General features: G+C 34.4%; 1 protein-coding gene across 1 annotated transcript in view; it reads left to right on the top strand.

Moving 5' to 3' along the window:
• Positions 1 to 14,424: 14,424 nt before the first annotated feature.
• The window catches only part of LOC126966841 (uncharacterized), a 40,026-nt gene continuing 30,105 nt past the window's right edge, over positions 14,425 to 24,345 (top strand). Inside the window, exon 1 of the mRNA XM_050811103.1 lies at positions 14,425 to 14,568. Coding sequence (XP_050667060.1) covers positions 14,541 to 14,568 — 28 coding nt within the window. The 5' untranslated portion in view covers positions 14,425 to 14,540. The remainder of the gene's footprint in view (positions 14,569 to 24,345) is intronic.

Raw genomic sequence — 24,345 nt, 5'->3', positions numbered from 1 at the left:
TCTCAAAATTCGGCAATGTGATACTATTGAACTGCCAATTAGATATTATTAATGTTAAAAGTAAGCCATTTCTCTTAAGTTAGTTTAAGTTAATTTAGACGGTATAGTCTGAAATCTGTTGTTATATCCATAGCCTTGCAATTATACACTAGCGTGTAGACAAACGTAGCGTGCAAGAGAGTAGAACATGTCTATCGGAGACGCAAAGATAGAAAAGTAAAACGAATCTATTATAACTGTAACCGATTGAACGTTGACTCGTAAAAAGTCAGCCGTGCTTGAAATTTGCTCCATAGCTAGCTAACACACACGTTATAAATCAAATTTCTTCAACATTGTCGGGCTGGCATAAATAAAGGCATAAAAGGCATGTATTTTCTCAAAACAGCTTACTTTAGAATTATTTTTGATGTTATTTCTAATATACTAGATACTACTACCGCTTCGGAAACAAATGGCGCTCTGATAGAGAAGAAGCGGCGCAAGAAACTCTCCCAGCAATCTTTTTTTTTGCGCTCTTTTCAATATAAATATACAATATTGTACAGTCATTTTTATCGCTATAAAATTATTACAATCTAGTCCCAGGCTGATCATTTAGATATTCAGCTGTGGAGTAATAGGGTTTACGACAGAGCCATTTTTTTTTTAAACATTTATATTTATTTATAGATAATGCCTGAAGGTTGTCTATATAATTATTGTTATAGTACTAATTTAGTATTGCATATATATATAGGTATAAATGAAATTTTTTTCAACATCTGCCATAGTGAATTAATAATTTTCTAAAATTCTTAACTTTTTTATAAATGTTTTTGTATATTTCCTTTGTACACTTTGGGGCACAATCTATCTCCTTTACTTGACTAATAAGATTGCAGTTTACCTTCCGTTAAGCATCTCTGGTTTTTAAGGCCGTCGGCTAATCTATTCCATCTTCTCAGATCATCATCTCCAGCAGTATCTTGACTAATAGTTTATCATGATACAAGTGAGCGTGGACGTAAATCGAGTCTCTAGTGAGTATGTTTCTCACGAGTTTCATACGCACTTTTTCAACACACTTGTAAGGAAATACAAACATTTTTAAATTCAAATTCATCAAATATATATCATCAAAAGATGCACCATGATTATAGACTGATCTCTCACTATATAGTTCATATAGCCTTTGTCTGCTCCTATGAATGCCAGCTGTTGCCCAATCATTAAATGGCAGGAGACCACCTAATTTAACTGTCTTAGAAGTAAATATAGAAGCAAACTCTGTTTTAATTATTTTAAATAACATATCATACATTTCATTAGGATTAATATTATATTTGAATAAATCCAAATTAGAGAGTTTAATTGACACATTACCTCTATATTTCTCCATTCGCCTATTATTCACAGGAACAAACGTAAACTTTTTAATTTTAGTACATTTATTGACCTCAATATTAAAAGACGCTAACTGACCAAAGTGGTCTGAACTCAGTTTGTTAATTATTGTCTGAGAAATGGGTTTATAATTGGTAAATATGTTATCAATACAGCTTTTGGAGGTGCCAGTTAGTCTAGTAGGCTCTAAGAAAATATTGGTTAAATCATATGATTTGAATAAAGATCTGAATCTAATACTGGTCGTGGATTTTTCTAATAAATTAATATTAAAATCACTACATATCATGATATACTTATTAGACTCAGATAATTTTAATAAAACCTCCTCCAATACACTTTCAAATAATTCATATACTGCATCTTAAACTATCGTAAGCAACTAAGTACATTTCTCGCTAAGTATTAATTAGGCATTCGTTTGCTTTTGTGCTACATTTAGTACTGATGGGGTTAAATCTTTCAATTGTTCATCTTCTGTACTTTCTGTACTAAAACTTTTACAATTATACACCAAGCATCAAACGAAATACAAACAAAATATGAAAATTATGGGATATGGCTCGCAATTTTTTTTTTACACGCGCCATAATATGTAGGGTGACGAATAGATATCGCCATACTTTAAAATAATTTGATAATAATACTAGTTTTTTCGTCATGATTAGGGACACATTTATTCATTCCAAAAATGTAAATGGATTTTCAGCGGCCTTATACATCTTTGTTGTTACAAAGGTATATTACCCGGTTAAATTGAATATGACCTTTTTACTCTCATATAATTTGCAGTTCGTGGGAGGCTCCTTTGCACAGGATGCCGGCTAGATTATGGGTACCACATCGGCGCCGTAGCCAGTGAAATTACTGGGCAAATGAGACTTAACATCTTATGTCTCAAGGTGACGAGCGCAATTGTTGTGCCGCTCAGAATTATTGGGTTTTTCAAGAATCCTGAGGGGGCACTACATTGTAATGGGCAGGGCGTATCAATTTCCATCAGCTGAACGTCATGCTCGTCTCGTCACTTTTTTCATAAAAAAAAGTAAGGTACTAACTTAACTTAGTAGGGATTATTATGCACTAGTGTGTAATATTATTATGCACGTATTCGGTTTATGGCCCTAAAAACGATGTAAGGCTCACTTTACGAGCAAGTGTATTAAAAAGTTTATTAACTGATAAGTATAGATAGTAATTAGCATACAAAATCAAATAAAGGGTTGATAAAAAATTATATAATATTTTCATTACTAATTGTTGACTAAAATTAATTAAGATGGGAAGTCCAGCAACAGTCAACTCCAATTGTTACGAGGTGCTGATGTACTGAGTCAGCAGGAAATCACCCGACGCACAGTTCTTTTTAATTTATTTTTATATGTTTATAAGTTTTGTTACATCATTTAATTTAGTATTTAAACACTTCAATTAATACTGTAAATTGAAGGTGTGTGTTTATTTGTGATAATAAAGTGTTTTCTATTCTGTTCTAAAAATTGCCACAGGCACAGGGATATATACCTCAGCCCTCACTTGCCGCTTTCGTTACGCGGTGTTTCCAAGATGATACGATATGAGTATCTTAAAAAAACTGCTTAAACGTTCCTTTAAAGGCCGGCAACGTTTCTGTGATCCTAGTGTTTAAAGAGAGTACGGGCGGCGGTGTCTGTCCTCCTCTTCTATAACAAGCACCTTTAGTTGTAAAACTTGTGTAAGCTGGTTGATTCTGGACTAAAATTTAATAACAGATAATTTTTAATATCAACAAGATATAGTAGAGATCGTGATCTCTACTATATAACGGGATTATCCAGCCACCACAAGTAGAGACCGTTTACGAGCATTACCAAAATAGGCGCACAATGGATAAGTTCTGGAAAATATGCCCGTTTATAGAGCGTCTATATGTATGTAGAACTAAAGCCGGATCGAAAGTTTATTTAAAAACATTATACAAACACACATACACAAAACTTTATTTCTGTTCTAACATGTTTCTCTGCACACACCGTCTACTCCTCGCGTGCCTCGTGTACAAAACTTTATTTCTATAAAAAACAAAAAGAGTGCCGACGAGGCAGATATATCCTGTGTTCGATATTTATTAAAACAAAACAAATCTTATAACTATATTTACAATACTATGATTACATTAAATTAAAACTATCATTACGGGGAAGTGTACCAATAATACTGGCAGAATTTCCATACTGGATTGTTATTTGCACTTTTCCCGTGGCTCACCTCAATAGGGCTACTGAAAACCCAGGCCCAGCTATCAAACGAGGAAGTTTTTGTTTAAATTTTAGTAATTTTGCAAACATCGCCTTCAAGTTAGACCCTATCGACAATGGCGAAATATTAATATATATATAGAAGATTGGTTTGTCTTAGCTTTCTGTGAGAGATTGACATAGAATAAGAATAGGTACATTTAACTATGACGAGATGAATGAGTGAATTCCCTTTGCCATGCCTCGAACTGGGGTTCTCTCTCGCAATTTCGTTTCGCAGACGATATAGATAACATGGCCGAGACCATGGAAGACTTAAACCATATGCTCGATGGCCTCAATACAACTTCTCAAGGAGTAGGTCTCAAAATGCCCATGGACAAGACGAAGATCATGTCAAATGTCCACGTCGCATAATATTTTATTTACAGAATTTTTCTTTTAAGTTATTAGTTTAAAGTTTGAAGTTAGATGTTATGTTTTGAGACTGTCTATAATATTTATGCCTGTAATAACATTAATCAAAATTTATAGGGTATTTTCCGTCGACCTAGAACTATGAATTTGGCATGTAATACCGTCTGATACTACAAGTGTAGGGAAAAGTCCGAAATCTGTACATTATGCAAGGAACGGCCAGTTCAAATTGGATGTAGTTCCTGAAAAACGTTCCAGGCCACAAACATCATGTTTTAAGTAATTCGTGTTTAAAGTTTAATAAATATGAGTGTTGGTTGTCATGTGTTGACATGTGGGTTGGGCCACTAAGTCATGATGTCATTTAAAGAGTGACAGTAGGGCTGCCATATTTTGTCAGTCCGTTAATATGAATCACGTGACCAGTTTTGTTTTCTTAACTCAATTTCGACATGATCGTGGTTTGGAAAGTTTTTTCTGGAATAACGTCCAATTTTGAATTAAGTTAACCGTATCAAGTGGGGTAGCGTATGAAAGAGCTTCATTGGCACAAGCAAACATACTCTTATGATGTATTAATCATTTTTATGATGCATAGTTTGCGATTTATATATATGATTTATATAAGAAAAAAAACATTGTCTTTTTTTATTAGTATAGGTTGGTACATAATAATATGTACGGAACCAGGGGAGAGCAAGTCTAACACGCACTATTTTATATCAAATCGTATATAGGTACCTACATATACAGCATGTACATATATTAAATAAAAAAAATATAAAAAATTATAAATCAATGCCAAACAATGACTTTAATTGTATGCGTGTGTGTGTACTGTATACACAAACATAAGAACGAAGAATTAATAATACACAATGTTACTTACTTCACTGTCATTGATAAAATGATATGTAGTATTTTTATGTCGCTAGTATAATGTCCTTAACTTTAGGAAGAATTCACGAAAGGTTGATTATATGATAATTCTTTAACTGTCCAGTATGAAAGAAATTACTAATAATTTACGATCTCTGAGCTATTCAAAATTGCCCGTTTTTTAGGTACACGTTAAATCACACCTGTCTACGGGAGGAGGAACTAGAGAGCCCTAAAGAGAAAGAAAGAGAGAAATCTAAACAATTTGATATGTATTGAAGTGATAACCCATCTGTAATTAATTTAGACAAAAAAAAAAATTAAAACTAAATTTATGAACGATTTGGAAGGCGAGAGGTCGCGGGTTCGTGTCCATCATGTGTAAGTATAGAAATATCCATTTTCACTGATGAAAAATCATCATCTTCGTCAGTCATGGTCTGAAAAAGGTATCTAATAAAGGAATCACAACATTTGATAATTTAATAAGAGAGAGCAGAGAAGAGCTGCTCGAATCATCGAAGACCCAGTGCTCTGTGAACTGCTCGATCACTTGGCGTTGCGTAGAGACGTCGTCGCTTCATTGTGTGTCTTCTGCCGCATTTATCACGAGGGTGTTCCGAAGTGCAGTTTGTCCAGATCCCTGCCACCGTAATCCACCTTCGCACGACACGCCACAAATTAGAATATCATCCCCAACGATCTGGATGTGCTGCGTTCCTCCACAGTGCGGTTTTTAAGGAACTTTCTTCCACGTACTACCAAACTCTGGAACGAGCTTCCTTGTACATTGTTTCCGAGACGATACTTCAAAAAGCGCGTACCACTTCCTTAAAGGCCGTAACGCTGCTGTGATTCCTCTGGTGTGGCAAGAGAATGTGGGTGGCGGTGATCACTTAACACCAGACTCTGTGATGTACGCTCGTTTTTCCCCCTTTTCCATAAATAAACACTTAATTTCTGGGAAAAAAGAGTGAAGATGCAGCCAAATAACTGAAAACCAGCCTTCTTCTTACTCAGATCAGAACCCTGCCACATAACATGGCCTTCTCCGTAGTTCATACATGCCGATATCGAGTCGCGCAATCTATAGAACAAGCAGTTTCTAAATATCCGCATGGAAACAGTGTGTCAATCCATATATTCGTTGCTAGAACACGTCTCATTAAAATGAAAACTAACTTAGCTTTGGTCATAAAATTTTGCTTCATCAATACGACGATAAGACGACAAGATTTTACTGAACAATTTAAAATAAGTCGACTCTATAAACATTCAAAAATGCAATAATTAATAAGTTAATATTGTTGACATATTTCGAATGGTGCGGAACCATTTGTATGATTATAGTTCACAAAACAAGCCATTCGCTTACCTGATATGAGTTATACCGCAGTGGCCACTACGATAAAAAGTTACTCAGTATTCCTGATGAAAAAACTTGAGACCTAGAAACTGAACGTCACTGCGTTTACGCTTGTCACTTTCAGGTAGGATGTTATGACTACCCAGTTATTTCAAAACAAACAAATGCTTGAAATATTTAAAGGGAAACTTCTTTCAATGAGGGTAAAAATTTTTAAGTATGAAACGCAATAAAGTGACACGAAAATATGGGAAGTTTTTGTCCAAGAAGAAAGAGAGAGCGATTGAGTTCAAATGACAGAGAGTCAGAAAAATCGAACGTAGCATGAAGCACATAGCGCCTAGAATACCTTAATTACATCAACTTAATTATAATAAAAAGAATCTTATATTGACAAAAGCGTTAGATTTAGAGAACAGATTAGTATTTAGAGAATAGAGAAGTAGAAATACACTGGCCTGCAAAAGTAAGTATCATACTTTTCAAATTAATTTTTTTTCTTAACTATAGAAGCTAGAGATTTAAGATTAAAAACGTTTTGTTGCAAATTTTATAGGCTTTAATTCTTAGAAACCTTAAAATTATACATTAATAACATTTTTAACTTAAAAAAGGTAAAACAATGAAAATAGACATTTTTAGTTTAGTGTAAAAAAAAAAAACTAAAATGTATTACATGTTATTTAATTTTTAATAACTGGTATTTCCTCCTCGAGCTCTGATTACAGCTTCGAGCCGGTTTGGCATACTGAACACTAGGTTTCAGAGCTGATGTTGGGGAATATTCTCCCATTCTTCTACCAGGGCCTGCTTTAGTGCCCTGAGGGTAGAAGGTGGTAGTCTGCGATTTCTGACTAGCCTCCCAAGCTCATCCCAGGCGTGTTCAATCGGGTTGAGCCCTCCTGAATATACTCTTGTACGATATGAGCCGTGTGTGGCCGGGCATTATCATGCATCAGCATCGATCCATCACCCATATTTGCTAAATACGGCCCTGCATACTCATTGAGAATCTCTTGAGCATATCTTTGTCCAGTGAGGGTGCCATTTTCTATGGCTACTAGCTCTGTGCGACCTTCTGAAGATATGCCAGCCCATATATATACACTGCCTCCACCGTATTGGACTCTTTCTGAGATGCAGGCTTGAAGGTATCGCTCACCAGGTCGCCTGTAAACACTTCGCCTTCCATCAGAAGTGTAAAGGGAGAATCGAGACCCATCTGCAAACAAAATTCTTGACCATTCTTCTTCATTCCACTGCATGTGTTCACGGGCGTATCGCAGTCTCACTACTCGATGCTGTCTCTCGAGTTTTGGGCCACTCGCTGGTCTTCGGGGTTTTAAATTTGCTTCAGCAAGTCTTCTTCTTACTGTACTGTCACTAATGTAGTCCCTCCGGGTCTGAAGTAGCTGTTGCTGGACTTCAACTGCATTTAGGTGGCGATTTCTTAACACAGTGGAAATAATATAACGATCTTCTCGTGCACTGGTACAACTGGGTCTGCCATTACAAGGTCTCCTCAGATGGTGTCCAGTCTCTTCGTACCTTCGCTTTACCTTCTGGACCGTTCGTACCGTCACACCCATCATTCTTGCAGTGCGACGCATACTGATGCCTAGTTCCAGAAAAGCCATAATCCTAGCACATTCTTCAACTGAAAAAGGCATGATAAATAAATGTTATGTGCTTTTTAGCATAAATTTTGAAAACAAGACCCATCGATCTTGAAAAAAATTTAAAACAGAAAGAAAAATGTGAATGGTAAAATTGTAATTCGGAAACGTCCACTTTGAAAAAGGAATGGTTTTGTTTTTGAAGTTTTTTTTTCAGCCAATTCTCAAAAGAAGGTTACCGACTATAAAGTTTTTATGTACAAAATTAAATTCTGTTTGGAGTCCTTTTTATTTCGAAAGTATATCTTGTGAACTTAAAACGTTATCCCAATTTTAAAAGTGTGATACTTACTTTTGAAGGCCAGTGTATAAACGAGATTTATAAGAAGTTTCACTTCTGACATGTGTACTTTGTATGCATGCATTTTTTTTTTTGAAAATTGATGAAGGAGTTGTTACGAGGATGTTCGCAGAGGCGTCCATTGATGGTTTCGCAGCCATTATGTGAAAAAGATGCGCATTTTTGCTCGCTCGAATCCACGGTAGTACCAACACTCCTGAGCGTTTTTGCAGATCGGTGGGAGTTCCCCCTTTTACAAAGGTAGATGTGGCTTCACACCAATATAAAATAATCTTGATTTAGATACCTACGGACAATCGTATTTAAGTAAAACATTACGAAAAGAAATATGGATCCGCAATAAAATGTTTATTATTACTACTTGTTTATTATAACTATATTTACAATACTATGACAACATAAAATTAAAACTATCATTACGTGGAAGCGTATCTAATATTTTGGCAGCATTTCCGCGTTGTATAGCTAGGCTGATCCGTTGACCGAGATAGCTGGCAGCGCTTGGGTTTCCAGTAGCCTTATTGAGGCGCGAAGATAGTATTTTGAACATTCTTTCGCGCCTCTGGGCCCAACGGGCCAAGTGTCTTCTTTATTAATATTAGCATAGTTTTTCTTCTCAATATAATCCTTAGCAAATTTCATTCGCACCCTTAAAATAGTATATGTATGTACAACTTTAACTCCTTATTATGACAGGATCAAATTTTCTCTGTATACGCGGCCTCCATTATAACCAGACACATTAATTACCAGTAATATTTAAAACTCACAACAATGCCAATTCATATGATTGTTGTTATCCACTAATTAATCGTGGGATAGTGTGGGTGCCTCTTAATACAAGAATTGTAATATTGTATAGCCATACAAATGTACACATGCCGCATTTTTTACGTTTATTATAGTCAAATCTGTGTAAACCATAGACTATGTACTAGCGTACAGAAATAGACGATCAAAGCGTGTGAGTGAGAAGAAAATTTTGAAAGGAGATACAGCAGGAGAGAAACGGTAAGCGAATCTATTGTTACAGTAACACCGGGAAGCAGTAACTGATTTTAATTGACAAGTTATAATAAAAAGTCAGCTCCATAGTTTCTTGAATATTAAACCACTAGTTAACGAAAACAGTTTGGTATTTGTTAGTGATTTCCCTCACTTCTTGGATTAAATATACAAATTTATTTTGTACATAAATTCATGGACGAACCCGCGCCTCTCGGGTTTCGTCCGAGTGCTCTTACCAATTGAGCCAACCATCCGACTGACGCATCGAACGAAATTTTTGTACCTATACCCAGGTAAATGACTGATATGAAAAATCACTGAAAATGTTTAGAAAATGAAAATCAGCTTAAAGTAGAAAGTTGCCAATACTTTTATTGTTTTTCGAAGTAATCTCCGTTCCTCTCTACACATCGTCGCATTCACTCACGCGGATCATCATTTTGATTGCTATGTTCTTACGATTAAACTCGTTAAACCAATTGTAAATAGTGGCACGAGATGGGGCTTCATTAAGAAATGCTAATCGCAGCCTATCATAGCTTTGTTGTCGAGTAAGCCCAGAAAGAAAGTCATAATAAATCATTGACCGAAAATTTTCTAGCGTTTGGATCATTTACACGTGTAACAAGAGTATTGAATTTGCCGCTAATTCACAAAAACAAATGACAAATGAATGCAATATACTACATTATGTTACCAAAGAGTTCTAAATTGAAATTCAAAAAAAGTTTTCATTAGCAATGTTTCTAGCTAGTGTTCAACTCTCAGGTTGTGGCTCCATCTACAGGATCTACTTTACAACCTACTCAACCCCAATAATTGCATATTAGGAAATCGGATCTAAACAGTTCGTTATTTTTAAATGATATTCTATTAAAAGTTTCGGTCGACGCCTAACTCGCACCATTGGCTCAGTTGGTAAGAGCAGTCACAGGGAACCCGAGAGGCGCGGTTTCGAGTCCTGCATCGTGCATGAATTTTGACACAAATTAAATTTGTACACTAGCTAACGCTTTATTGGGCTGTCAGATCGTCTATACACTATTATCTATTCAAAGTCTATCATTATAACGGTAAAACTTCTACTCAGTCACATTATCTATGCAATTTGTTATGTTTTTAAAGTGATAACCCTCACTTCTAGGATTTATACACATAAAAATTTGAAAACAAAATTTTATGAACGATGCGGGATTCGAATCCACGACTTCTCGCGTTCCGTGCGACTGCTCTTCCAACTGAGCTAGCCGTTTGACTGTTAAGCCACAAGCTGAGAGTTGTACAGAGCATACAAGAATTAATAACGATACGTAACTCGAACGCTTAGCTCTGCATAACCAAATCAAAAAAACGATAAACGGTCAAGGCGATTTAAATAATTTGAAATGTTTTTGTTCTATATTCACAAAGTAATAGCATTTAGAATATATATAAGTAGTTATTTAATATATAAAATTCTCGTGTCGCGGTGTTTGTATTTAAACTCCTCCGAAACAGCTTGACCGATTCTCATGAAATTTTGTGGGCATATTGGGTAGGTTTGAGAATCAAACAACATCTATTTTTCATCCCCCTAAATGTTAGGGTAGTCCACCTCAATTTTATTTTTTATTTTATTGACATTTTTTTTTTATTTTATTTTATTATGATTCAACATTTAAAAATAGATACAACTTCAAATTTTTGCCCTTCTACGATCTACAACTATTTTTGTATCGCGATTTTTATATTATTCTGTTCCATCCATAAATCCGCTATAGGGTTGCAAGATGGCAATCTAACACAATAATATTGTAGTACGAAAAATTTGGTAGGTCTGAGAACTTTTTATACCCCAAAATTTTTTTAATTACTTTATATGGCAATACTACGTTTGCATGGTCAGCTAGTAATTCTATATGAATTACTCTGGTTTGTCGAAGTGCTCTTTTAGTCGACTCGATCCGAATTAGCTCGAACGAGCAATACATAGGCGATCGTGATAGTTCAGTGCCAATAATTACTCACGAATTAAAATTCGCTCAGCACGCCTATAGCAGCTTTCAGTTCCAGTAAAGAATATGTAATAATACAAGTACTTCCAGTAACATACGGGATCAGAATACGCAGTTTGATTCAAATTCAAATATTTTTATTCAAAATAGGATTTAAAATCACTTATTGAACGTCAAAAACTACCACCCATTCAAAAGAGACTGCCTCAGACCTGAGAATAATGGGCGCAAGAAACTCAGCGGGCTTTTTTTTTAAATATAAAATATGGATTACAATCTGATATCGTAAATACATATCGTATATATATATATATATATATAGCATATAATATCGTACAATAAAAATTTATAATTAAAGAGCCTGAGGGTGTTCGCTTTATTCCCAGTCCGTGGTGTCATTAAGAAAATCGTTTATGCTATAATAACCTTTCCCACACAAACGTTTTTTAACAATTCTTTTAAATTTCGTAACACATTTCTTGTACATTCAGATTAATTTTTATATTTGATTCAGATAGTATTTTTATTTGTAGATGATGCTTTTGTAACATTTATTCTGAAATAATTATGGTGTTGATAATGAATGTTACTGTCACGACTGACATTAACCGCGTGACATTTAGTGTAGTACCGGAATTACCATCTCCGGAGTGCTGTGCTACTTCCGATATTAACTTGTTGTATTACTAAGTGAGCGAACCTAAAGGATGATGCCAAGTGGATATCACATCTGTGAAGCCGTGCGTTGGATCAGGTGTAGAACGTTGTCATATTTAAAACTGCGGTGCGTCAGACAGTCTGTACGCAAACGGTTCATTTGGTTTGTGATTTTTGAAGTGTCTCTGAGTGTACATGATTTTTTTTTATGGAATAGGAGGATAAACGAGCGTACGGGTCACCTAATGTTAAGTGATCACCGCCGCCTACAATCTCTTGCAACACCAGAGGAATCACAAGAGCGTTGCCGGCCTTTAAGGAAGGTGTACGTGCTTTTTTTGAAGGTACCCATGTCGTATCGTCCCGGAAACACCGCATAAGGAAGCTCATTCCACAGCTTTGTAGTACGTGGAAGAAAGCTACTTGAAAACCGCACTGTGGAGGACCGCCACACATCCAGATGGTGGGGATGATATCCTAACTTGTGGCGTGTCGTGCGAAGGTGGGATTCGGCGGCAGGAATCAGGTTAAACAGCTCTTCGGAACACTCCCCGTGATAAATGCGTGATGCCACTTATTATCACCACATCAGCCGGAAGACGCCCACAGCTCCACAAAGGTCTCCTCCAAAGATCTCCACGACGATCGGTCTTGCGCTGCCCTCACCCAACCAATTCCGATCTTGACCAGATCATCGCTCCATCGTGTCCTCGTTTATGATAGTGTTGCGAACCCTGGGATTCATGTTTATTTTCGATCAATTCCTCAAATAATAATGTTTCGCATAACAACCCGATTATGAGAATTTGTAGAGAATTTAACGAAGTGTGTGCTGATTTTGATATATTCTTTACAAATGTAGACATTTTTAAAAATACTCTTTATAAAACTTTCTAGTTTATGTAAAATAATTTAATGTTTAACTAGATTTCGTTATACTGTAATTACTATTGTGTCCACTTATTATTTTTTTATTTTTTTACTGTATTTGGTGAATGATGTGTACTATTTTAATTGGATCTCAGGATCATAAAAATATGCTGTACTTGTTATTAGATGATAGTTTTATCTTGTTATCTGTTATTGTACCTACTTGTAAATAAATAAATAAATAAATAAATAAATTCCTATCACCTGTCAGAATGAGAAACAGAATGTTTCAAGTCCTGTGGAAGATCTTACTTCGCTTTTTCTAGCTGGCGAATGAGCTGCTTCTAGCTGGCGAATGAGCTGCTTCGTTGACTCTACAGTAGTGGCGTGACACTCCGGCTTCCTCAAGTAAATATACAGTTAAGTAAACATGAGCCTTTATTTACAGTTATAACAACAAATTTTTCGACTAACAGTTGCTTTCAATATTTAATCTCTAGTCTGAGATTGCTTTGAATCCAGATTTAATGCCATCCGCTTAAACGTGCCAATAATTACCTAAACATTAATTTTCAAATCCATATCTTTCGTATAGAGAACGCTAAACCATCACATTCATACAAATAACAGCGAAAATAATAAGAAAAATATTGAACATTTCGTAAATATTATTTAAATGCCAAAAGCAGGAGATGGATTAAATTATCAAGCTCGGATCGCCAATTTTGGATTGCACTACGGCTAAGATCTTTAGAGCATACTTAGACTTCGCTCAGACTTTTCTTACGTAAAACTCGGCTGAGTGCGATAAAATGCGAGTTTGTTTTACATTGAACTGTCCAAGCTTAAGCTCAGTATAATCTCAGCTGCCAAATAACTATAAAAAAGCGGCCAAGTGCGAGTCGGAATCGCTCATGAACGGTTCCGTAGTAGCAAGTAACATAATATAAAAGTTCTTGCAGTTCGTTGTAACTTTGACCGATGTTTAAATAATAGTGTATTTAAAAAAACTACTTACTAGATCATATCTTTGTTTAAGTTTTATCATTTTCTTATTTTAGAAGTTACAGGGAGGGTTGGGTCACACAATTTTACCACTTTCGAAACGTCTCTCGCACAAACTATTCAGTTTAGAAAATAATGATATTAGAAACCTCTATATCATTTTTGACCTATCCATAGATACCCCACAGGTATGGGTTTGATGAAAATTTTGAGTTTCAGTTCTAAGTATGGGAAACCTACAAAATTTATTGTTTGTTTTTCTATTTTCCTCTGAAAATCTTAATGCGGTTCACAGAATACATCTACTTACCAAGTTTAAACATTATAGTTCTAATAGTTCAGAAAAAAGTGGCTATGACATACGGACGGCCAGACACACAGACATGACGAATCTATAAGGGTTCCGTTTTGCCATTTGGCTTCGGCAACTCTAAAAAGAAATCAAAGATTAAGCTAAGGTTAAACTTAGCTATGTTGTACGCAAGTAAAGTCAATCTAAGCCTTAGATATCGACCGTTAAATACTCAGCTTATTTAAAACCAATAGTAAGTTAACATACGATAAATAGTCTACATTCTAAAAAACAGTGACCAGTCAGTAAGACTCGAGTTGTCTCAAAGTAATTTGCAACGCGGGCCGCGCTATACGCATGCGCGAAGCAGTATCAGTGTACTACTACGAAAATAACCGAATATTTTATACGAAGTTTATTTTTGCCATTTGGATGTTGGATTTATTGTTACGATGGAGCTTCAGATGATGATTTTATGCGGTATGTGTGATGTTACCATTAAATTATATTTATTTACTTTTATGTTAAAAACATTCGGTCGAAAGTATGTAATTTTTAACCGACTTCAAAAAAGGAGGAGGATCTGAATTCGTCGGTTTGTTCTTTTTTTTTTGTTTGTTATCTCAAAACTCGACTGGTTGAACCGATTTTGATAATTCTTTTTTTATTTGAAAGCTGGTGCTTCCCGTGTGATCCAGATCTGACAATGAGAAAACCATAAAAGGCCTCTGTGACAATCATGTTTATGATTTATTAATTAATGTTAACACGAGGAACTAATATAAATTTGTTATGCCTACTACTCGGTTATATCAAATTAGTAAGTCTTTTAATGGACGATGCATATGCTTTTACAATATGATCCCAGAAAATGTACAAAACAAATGTGTTACGAATTTTAAAAGAATTGTTAAAAAACGTTTGTGTGGGAAAGGTTACTACTATAACATAAACGATTTTCTTAATGACACCACGGACTGGGAATAAACCGAACACCCTCAGGCTCTTTAATTATAAATGTTTATTGTACGATATTACATTGCAATCCATATTTTCATAAAAAAGGCCCGTTGAATTTCTTGCGCTCGTTCTTCTCAGGTCTGAGGCAGTCTATTTTGAATGGATGGTAGTTTTTGACGTTCAATGATTATGAATCCTATTTTGAATAAAAAGACTTGAATTCGAATTTGAAAGTGATACTTTAAAAATTATTTTTATCTGTTCAATTTGCGTAAGAGCATATAATTAATCAAGTTCTCGCTCTAATTAATACACACTTGCGAAAATAATCAAAGCTCGACTGCAGATTGAAATAACGCATATAAGTATTATTATACTTTGGTACATGTTATATAGAGGCTTTCACTGGCCTTAAAACACAAAGGACTTTAGTTTGACAAGGCCAATGTCAGTAAAATAACATTCAAAGTAATTTATGAGTTAGTTTTGTATAATTTGTATTTAGAGCTACGAGCTGAGCCGACAGACGCTGTTCTGTCGATAGAAAAAAAAGATTTACTCGGGAATAATATAGTCTAAAGCCTTCGGGAATGTGTAATTACATTTTTCTGAATGATTTTATAAAATGTAGTAAGTAATAAAATTATAAGTATCCATTTCGTATCTGTCTTAACAGCATTTACATTACCGCTTTATAATTGCCAATTTCTTTAAGTATTAACAGAGATATAGTATCTTATCTTTAAGAGATAGACATTGGCACAATTATTCCACCTTCGCACGACACGCCACAAAAAAAAGCGTGCGGTGTACACGCTTTTTTTAAAGGCCGGCAACGCTCTTGTGATTCCTCTGGTGTTGCAAGAGGATATGGGCGGCGGTGATCACTTACGATCACGTACCTCGTACCGTACGCTCATTTGTCCTCCTATTCCATAAAAAAAAAATTGTGGACTTTTTTGTAGACCTATTTAAGATGCTCAATTCCACCATACATTATTTTGTTATATCTCAAAGGGTTTAGACAGCGTTTTCGTTCGAAACTTCCAAATGGCAATTTAATTCCGACACCTCCAACAAATATCGCTAATATATACAAATATGTATTCAAAAACTTAACAAGTTATACACTAAAACCTTCCTCGAGATTCACGCTATCCATTGGTGTAAACAGCATGAAAATCGGTGAAGTAGTTTTTGAGTTTATCGCGAACAGACAGACAGACAGAAACGGCGGAGGACTTTGTTTTATAATAATACTAGCTGACCCAGCAAACGTTGTATTGCCGATATTAAAATCGCGATACAAAAGTAACTGTTGATCGTAGATCGGTGAAAATTTGAAGTTGTATGTATTTTTTAATGCTGACTCATAATTAAAAAAAAATGTCAAAAAATTTTAAAAAAAATTTGGCGTGGACCATCTTAACATTTAGGGGGATGAAAAATAGATGTTGACCGATTCTCAGACCTACCCAATATGCACTCAATTTTGATTTGAATTTTGAATTTTGAATAAAATATTTGAATTTGAATTTATATATTAGATGTCCGAGGTTCAGTGTTAACATTTTGTTTAAACATTAGATGCAATTAAAGTGACACTACCTTGGGCCAGATTTCTTTTTTGTTATATATTACGTCTTAACTTTATAACTAGTTTTTATTTGGCACGACGAATACTGTGAGATTTAAATCTACGACGGTTTTATGTACATTTAAACAGTATGTTTAATATGGTTATATTATAATTATTGTGACTGACCTTCTTTTAAACAGCTGGATTGATGTTGATAAACTGTTGTGCGTGTATGGTAGTAGAGCTGCTATCAAATTCAAATTCAAATATTTTTATTCAAAATAGGCTTCATAATCACTTTGGAATCGAACGTCAAAAATACCACCTATTACCTAAATAGTGTGCCTCAGACCGGAGAAGAACGGGCGCAAGAAACTCAGCGGGCTTTTTTTCATAAAAGTATGTTTACAATGTAATATCGTAGAATAAACATTTATAATTAAATAGCCTGAGAGTGTCCGCTCCATTCGCATTCTGTGGTATTTATTTATTTTTATTTTTAAGGGAAACATACAGAAAATTAGTAAACTTATAAGTAACATAATAGGTCATAGTATCATTAAGAAAATCATTTATGTTATAATAACCTGCGAATAGTTTCATGTCATTTATGTTATAATTCTAAGAATTTTCGCAACAATTTTATGAAGAATATGGATTTTAGATTACTTATTCCCATCAGCATCAAAGATCCTGAAACAACTCATGTCGCGTTCTCTAACGATCGTAAATACACTTGGGTGACACATCTCGCTATTAATTAGAAATGTCGGTATTTCGGGATAGTATTTGGTATGATGTGAACTCCGATTTGAGTCCTTAAACCTTAAACCTACAAAGGACACAAACAGCTTCATAGAAGCAGTTGGAATCCGTCAGACGCTGTAGTGCTGTAGCACGAATGGATAGATTGTCATTATTTTAAACTGTATAATTTATATTTGGATAAAAAGACCGCAAAAAGTATACTGGGAAGAGATGAATGCGCCGTTGCTTCTACCTCAGTATGGCCTTTATTGCCCAAGCGCTGTCAGTGAATCAATTTTGAGAAAATAAATGACAGGAGCGTACTTAGACTCTGCTTAGACTTTACTTACGTAAAATATAGCTGAGTATAAGCTTAGCATAATCTTTGATTTCATTTTATAGTTATGTGACAGCTGAAATTATTATTAGAGAGTTTAATCTAAGGCAGCTCAAAACTAAAGTCAAGTTCTCGTTTTATCACACTAAGATAAGTTTTACTTAAGTAAAGTCTGAGCAAAGTCTAACTTCGCTATATAGATCTCAGCCTTAGATACCATATTCACGAAAAAAAGGCATTAATTACTTCTAATAATAATGAAGCAATAATTTGAAATAATGTAATAAAACATAATTGAGTTACTTTTTTGTTGAAACTGTTTACGATGAAAACATAAAGTATTCCAAGTCTCGTTTGCCAGACTGCTTTGTATTTGCGAGGCTAGGAGGCTAAGGTCAGAAAGCCGATAGCAGAGAAAGCTGTTTCGGCTTTTATTAGCGGAATGGATTGAAGGAAATAATAATATGCGAATCTGAAATAGTTGCCGAACAAATTATCCAATTCAATTAATTGCACTCCTACAGGAAGTCGTTTTTAAAGATTATAATTATGAATTATACTATTAGCAAAATGGTCAAATTGTAAGTAGAGGTGTTTAGTGAATATTGCTGAATATATTGTAGTTAAACATTCTTTTTTTGTTATTTGGTTGAGTTCTTGTGACAGTTTTCATCATGCTCGCTTAAATTTCACTGCTTGTAGTGGCGACGTGGGACGGATCGTTCTCTTCCCTAAAAATATGTTCGAGGGAGGCGATGGCTGGCCCATGCGTCATGCTCGTGAACGGGCGCTACTTTTTGTGGCAGGATGATCCTGTTGCAGGAGGCTCGGTTTCAGATTCTTAAAATTTATTATATATATTTTTTTCTTTAAATATAATCGCTTATGAAATGCTCAGAATACCTTTATTTATATACGGTGTGTGTGAATGATCCAGCTACTCAATAACTTTAGTTATGTATTAATTTACATTTACTTTTTTTGACTTACTCGTGTAAGGCATTGACTATTTGACGTTAGAGTATGTTTGTTGCATCATTTTACATAATATTATATTGTAATTGAAATAATTTGTAAAACGATAAAAATGTAAACCATTATTTAAAACAGTGGCAATGAGATTCTCGCTACTTCTTCTCATTAGCTCAACCCTTTACGAAGTAGCAGTAGATTAAATACAAAAAAATTTTTTTTTTGTCATTCATAAGTGTCATTTCGGTGACCTACATGAATAAATTGATTTTGATTTGAATGATTGAAAGAAATGAAGCTTTAAAATATAATCGACGTAATTATCTTAAGCAAAGGTACTACAAAACGTGCGTGTAAAAGATCATATTGGTTAAGGTGTTTATTTCACTGTATTTTGAGATTCCGAGATTGGATGACGTTTTTGCTTAGATACTTTTTTTTATTCAAAAAAGGATATAATATCACTTATCGAAAGTCAAAAACTACCACCTTTTCGAAAAGGTATGCCTCAGACTAAACGAACTTTTGGAGAATTCTGCTGTTCAATAAATAATAAACCTAGATTTTTTTGTTTTAATATCAGCTTTTATAAGTAGATACTTATGTCGGTTATAACTATGAACTACATAATAAAGAGTTTTTTTAAAAGTCAAGCACTGAGAAGATTCGCAAATTGAGGTCATAATGTGCAATTTGAACTACACAGCCGTTGCATTTAACGATTGACTATAAAGTCTATAATGCACATGCGACGATAACTAACATAAATAACTTTCTAGTAAATGGCAGTCAAGGCAATATAAGTTGTTATACAATTCTATCATTATATATTCAAAATAAAACGGAGCCTGCATTCACTATCAGTTTTAGAGTTAGTATCCCTACCCTAATCATTCGGTGACAGTATGTGGTGTAATATGTATAGTGCCTATGCCAATTTTGGTATGATTATTAATTAATTTACCAGTGGGGGCCTCTTTTGCAAAGGATGCCGGCTAGATAATGTGTAAGCAGTACTATGTTTCAGTCTGAAGGGCGCCCTAGCTAGTTACTGGGCGAATGAGAGACGAGCGCAATTGTAGTGCTGCTCAGAATTTTTGAATTCTCAGCAAGACTAAATTGTAATAGTAAGAAGGGCTTATCAATTACCACCAGCTGAGCGTCTTGCTCGTCTCGTCCCTAATTGTCATCAAAAGATTATTGATATAAAGCGCGTGTATTAATATAAGGCTGCATGTTGATCGCCGCTTGTGAATTGCCCCGCGTGGGAAGATCTACACATACACTCCCAGCGCCCCGCGCACTCCGCCACTGACACCCAATTTTTAACTGCTGCGCAATCGAAGGCACCTCTTTTATCTATGCCGGGTCCTACATGGTCGCACCTGGGTAATATTATTCCTTAATAAGACGAGAAAACTTCCTTTACATAAAAGTTGCTATACATGCCTTTTTATGATTTTACTCAACAATAATAACTTATTATGTACTTTTACTATCATCATTATCTTGAGGGTCCTAGAAATAGATTAACTATTTTTGTTATTTGACATTGTGGTGTTCCTTATTCTCGTTCGGTTAGCTCAAACTTTGTTATGCTGTTACTATTATATAAAATTCATTAAATCGTTGGAAATTTCCATTAGAATTATGTAAGCAACTGCCACAAAATTACAATTTGATAAGGGAGACGGAAAAACTTATGTTTATAGACATTTTGTTGGAGTCAATAAAATCCCACAAGATTGCAAGTACGCCATTTTATTACTTTAAGTTAAAACATTATAGTTTCTACGTAAGTCTTATGTCTCAAGGAGACGAGCGCAATTGTAGTGCCGCTCAGAAGTTCTGGGCTTTTCAAGAATCCTGAGCAGCACTGCATTGTAATGGGTATCAATTACCATCAGCTGAACGTATTTTCATAAAAAAAAATATATTATATCCCTTCTCTGGGGCTTAAGGAAACTTAATAAAGATTTAAAAGTAAAGTGTAAGTTGTGCAACGTATAATAAAAATAAAGCTGAAGTTTAAACACAAAAACCAGTAAGGTTAAAATCAAATTTGATTTAAGTAGTAAATTTTTCTTTTAGAAACACTGAATTCCTTAGCGTGTACGCAGCTTTTATTTCGTGCAGTTACTTTCAATATAAAAACGTTTTTATTAATATGTATCGTAATTATAATGTAGCGCCCAAGGCTGTCAGGTCGCTGCCACTTTCACTGCACACGCAAGCAGACAGTCTGCAATGATTACATCCTCCTTGTGAATGACTTAGGTGACCTTCGTAGCGGTCGCTTCATTACACTTTCTTCATCATATGATACGAATTAAATCTATTGACTATTTAACAATTTTTTTGGAGAAAATTTTATTTTTTGTACATATTATACTACTTAGTCTGATGTGATACATATTATTCATATGCATATATCGTGTACTAGCTGATCCGGAAAACGTTGTTTTGCCCTATAAATGTACCCCGCGCTTGCTATAGGTCTTTCTAACGGCCCTTTTCAATAATGTATCTCTAGTTACGGATACATTGATACGCGTTTAGTGACAAGATCTCATCTTACCATAGTTATGTCCAATATAGTTATAGACCAATGCTTTATGTTAGGTTGTTGAAATGTAAGTAAGCGTAAAAGTATAGATTTGTGTACCTCTAGTAAGTTAAACTAAGGATAGATAGGTTATTGAAATTGACCGTAAGTCAAACAAAATATAGGTTCGGGATAAGTACAAAACACGCTGCGTCTTATATTATTAGTATTATTCCGATCGGTTCGGTAATTTTCGCAGTATAACGGTACAAAAACCGGCTCGCCATTTTTTAGCATAGATTACGACATTTAAAATACAAAAAAGAGCTTTTAGTAAATGTAAATGCATTTTTTACTATTAAAGTAATAGTTAACTTGCAATGGCGAGAACAGTATAGAAGAAGCCGTATTCACCGATCATTCACTAGGTTTGTCGCGCGGAATTATCGACCAGTGCCGGAAGGAACATGAATCTTCTATTGAGACTACTCTTATGAAGGTCACGGTAAATGATTCATGTTTAATTTAAAACCAGAAGAAGAAAATTGCACATTAGATATAATTAGATTTACTTATTAAATTTACATACGTTATCCGTGGAATGCTTGCTAATTTGCTGTACTAGTAACACTTTGCAATTACAAATTGCACACAAGGCAATATGCCTTACAACACCCTATTTCATCAGTGTCTGCTTATTTAACTGTTTATCACATTAATTAGCTAAAAATATAAATATAAAAACTGGATTTGAAAACGTATCAGTTAAAATCCAATTTATTTAAATGTATAATAAACATCTGTGAAAGTAGAAATAAGATTGATTTAAAATTAACATCCGCTTCATAAATGAGGTTCCTAGTTGGTTTCTTGTGATCTCACAGCATAGATCTGATACTTCCGTTAATAAATTTAACTGAATTAGAATACATGATGTCCTATCGTCTTGCTATTCAGCGGGAAACAAATTTATTACACGAAAACATATCGATAAATTCAATTTTATATATGAAGCCAAGTATTTTAAGGTTATTTATTTAAATTGATTTTAATTCTTATTTAAATTGTTTGGTATAAAGGGCTATCATTGAATAATTTATATAGATAGACATACACCAAAAAGGATTTTTCTGTAAACCTATAAAAAAGAAACAATACTACCAAATTGTTTTATTGCGGTCTTATACCTCAAAGTTATTATAGGCAGCGTTTACGATGAAAACTCCCAGCCGGCTTGATTCTTTCGACATCTTAATATTTCATATTATATATACCTTAACCTTCCTCATCAATCACTCCATGTTTTGGTGAAAACCGTATTCCAATAAGTGCATGATGATAAGTTTATCGCGAATACACAGACAGACAGACGCGGGTGGGAATTAGATTTATATAGTAGTATAAATATGTGGCATTAACGTCATTGGCCATTAGGGACAAAATATGAGAATTTAACTATTACGACTTTAACCATGCGCGCTTACAGCAACATGATTTTCTAATACCGTGAACTTAATTGATAAATGTACCTCTAATATAAGTTCTCTGCAATGAACTTACTTGCAGCATGACGGAAATTCCATAAACTGAAAACCTGTCGAAACATATTAACGGACTAAACATATATCTTTTAAACTGTGATACGAGTAACAAACCGTAGCGTTGTTAATGTTATAAAAAAACTTTTCAGTTACAACTTAACAGAAAAGAATATTTACTGCAATATTTTAATAATTGATGCCAAGTTTTATGGGTTCACTTCGGTGCTATACTGAACCAAACGCAAAAAAATCATCCAAACTCGGTTTTAATACAAAAAGTTATGCCCGTATATAAAATATATCAACAAATTTAGACTCGAATTTAATTTTTAATCTCGTTAAAAAAATAATAAAGGTGGTTAAACACACTTTTTTATTCACGCGGCGTGCCGGAACCAGTAGTTGTCGATTTTGCGAGTAGGCCTCCAGCTTTTGGTGAATTTTCGTAATTGCAATTCGATTGGTATTTATGATAGGTATTTTTTTATTATCTTGTTTCCTGATTACGTGCAACATTCAGTCCATTCTTAAAGTTAAGGTCGTTCTTTACGAACTGTGTAGTAAGCACAGTTCATTTTTAATTTACGTTTTAATTTAAGTATAACATATCATGTAATACTATAGCCTAGTTTAATCGATTAATTAAGTTAATATCATCTCGGTAACTTATTTATTAGTTGCAGCAAAATTTTAGTTATTTTAGTCACTGTTGTTGCAAAATATGTATTTTTATAGTATACCTTCTGTACGTGTTAAGCTTTAAACAAAATAAAACTTTATATTATAAACAGTTGTACTTACTGTATTATTATAAACGACGTCTGCCCGAGCGTGTTTTGCCCGCTTGGGTTGGTTTGTTCTAGATCTAGACGAAGCTATCCCGCCAAAGTCACGCGTGACGAGTGTATGTACTATGTAGTACTATTTGCATTACATTTGGCTTGGCACCGACTTCAAACCTATCAATAGGCATAGCACATACAAACAATGGCATTTTATTAATATTAAAGGTATTAGGTTTTCATAAGAGGTGTATTAAATTATATCTTTTATAAAATTATAATATACTTTTTAGTTTTTGAAGTCGAATTTTTTTAAACGTAGTTTACTTTTTAGTGTCTGTTATAAGCTGTTCTGTAAGTTACAGTAGGATTTTTCTAGTGTAATCACTATGTGATCACATCTGGTAAACTATAACATTTCGTGGCTTTCTATTGTCATATATTTTTAATAGTCAATTTTACAATACCTATTGGTAGGCCTGCAAAAGGTGCCGCGCGCCTTATAAAATATAGATAGATTAAAAGAAACGGAAAAAAGGAATCGACTCCGAAAAAATGCTGTTGGAAAGTCTATTTCACGTTTTTGTCAGACAGTAAAATATCCTAAAGAACATTTGTTTGCTATGAATGATAGGTAATCTTAGAACTAGCCTTTCCGTTACGGGATACTAAGATCGCGCGGTATGATTCAGATCGGCGCGATTATGGCAGTGTATGTAGCAATAGATTTCTTATAATTAGGATGATTTAAGTAAGAAAGCTATTAAAACAAGATATAAAACCATGCAAAATAA

Source organism: Leptidea sinapis, chromosome 11, assembly GCF_905404315.1.
Source record: "Leptidea sinapis chromosome 11, ilLepSina1.1, whole genome shotgun sequence".
NCBI classification, from domain to species: Eukaryota; Metazoa; Arthropoda; class Insecta; order Lepidoptera; family Pieridae; genus Leptidea; species Leptidea sinapis.
This window is presented reverse-complemented; position numbering and strand designations above follow the sequence as displayed.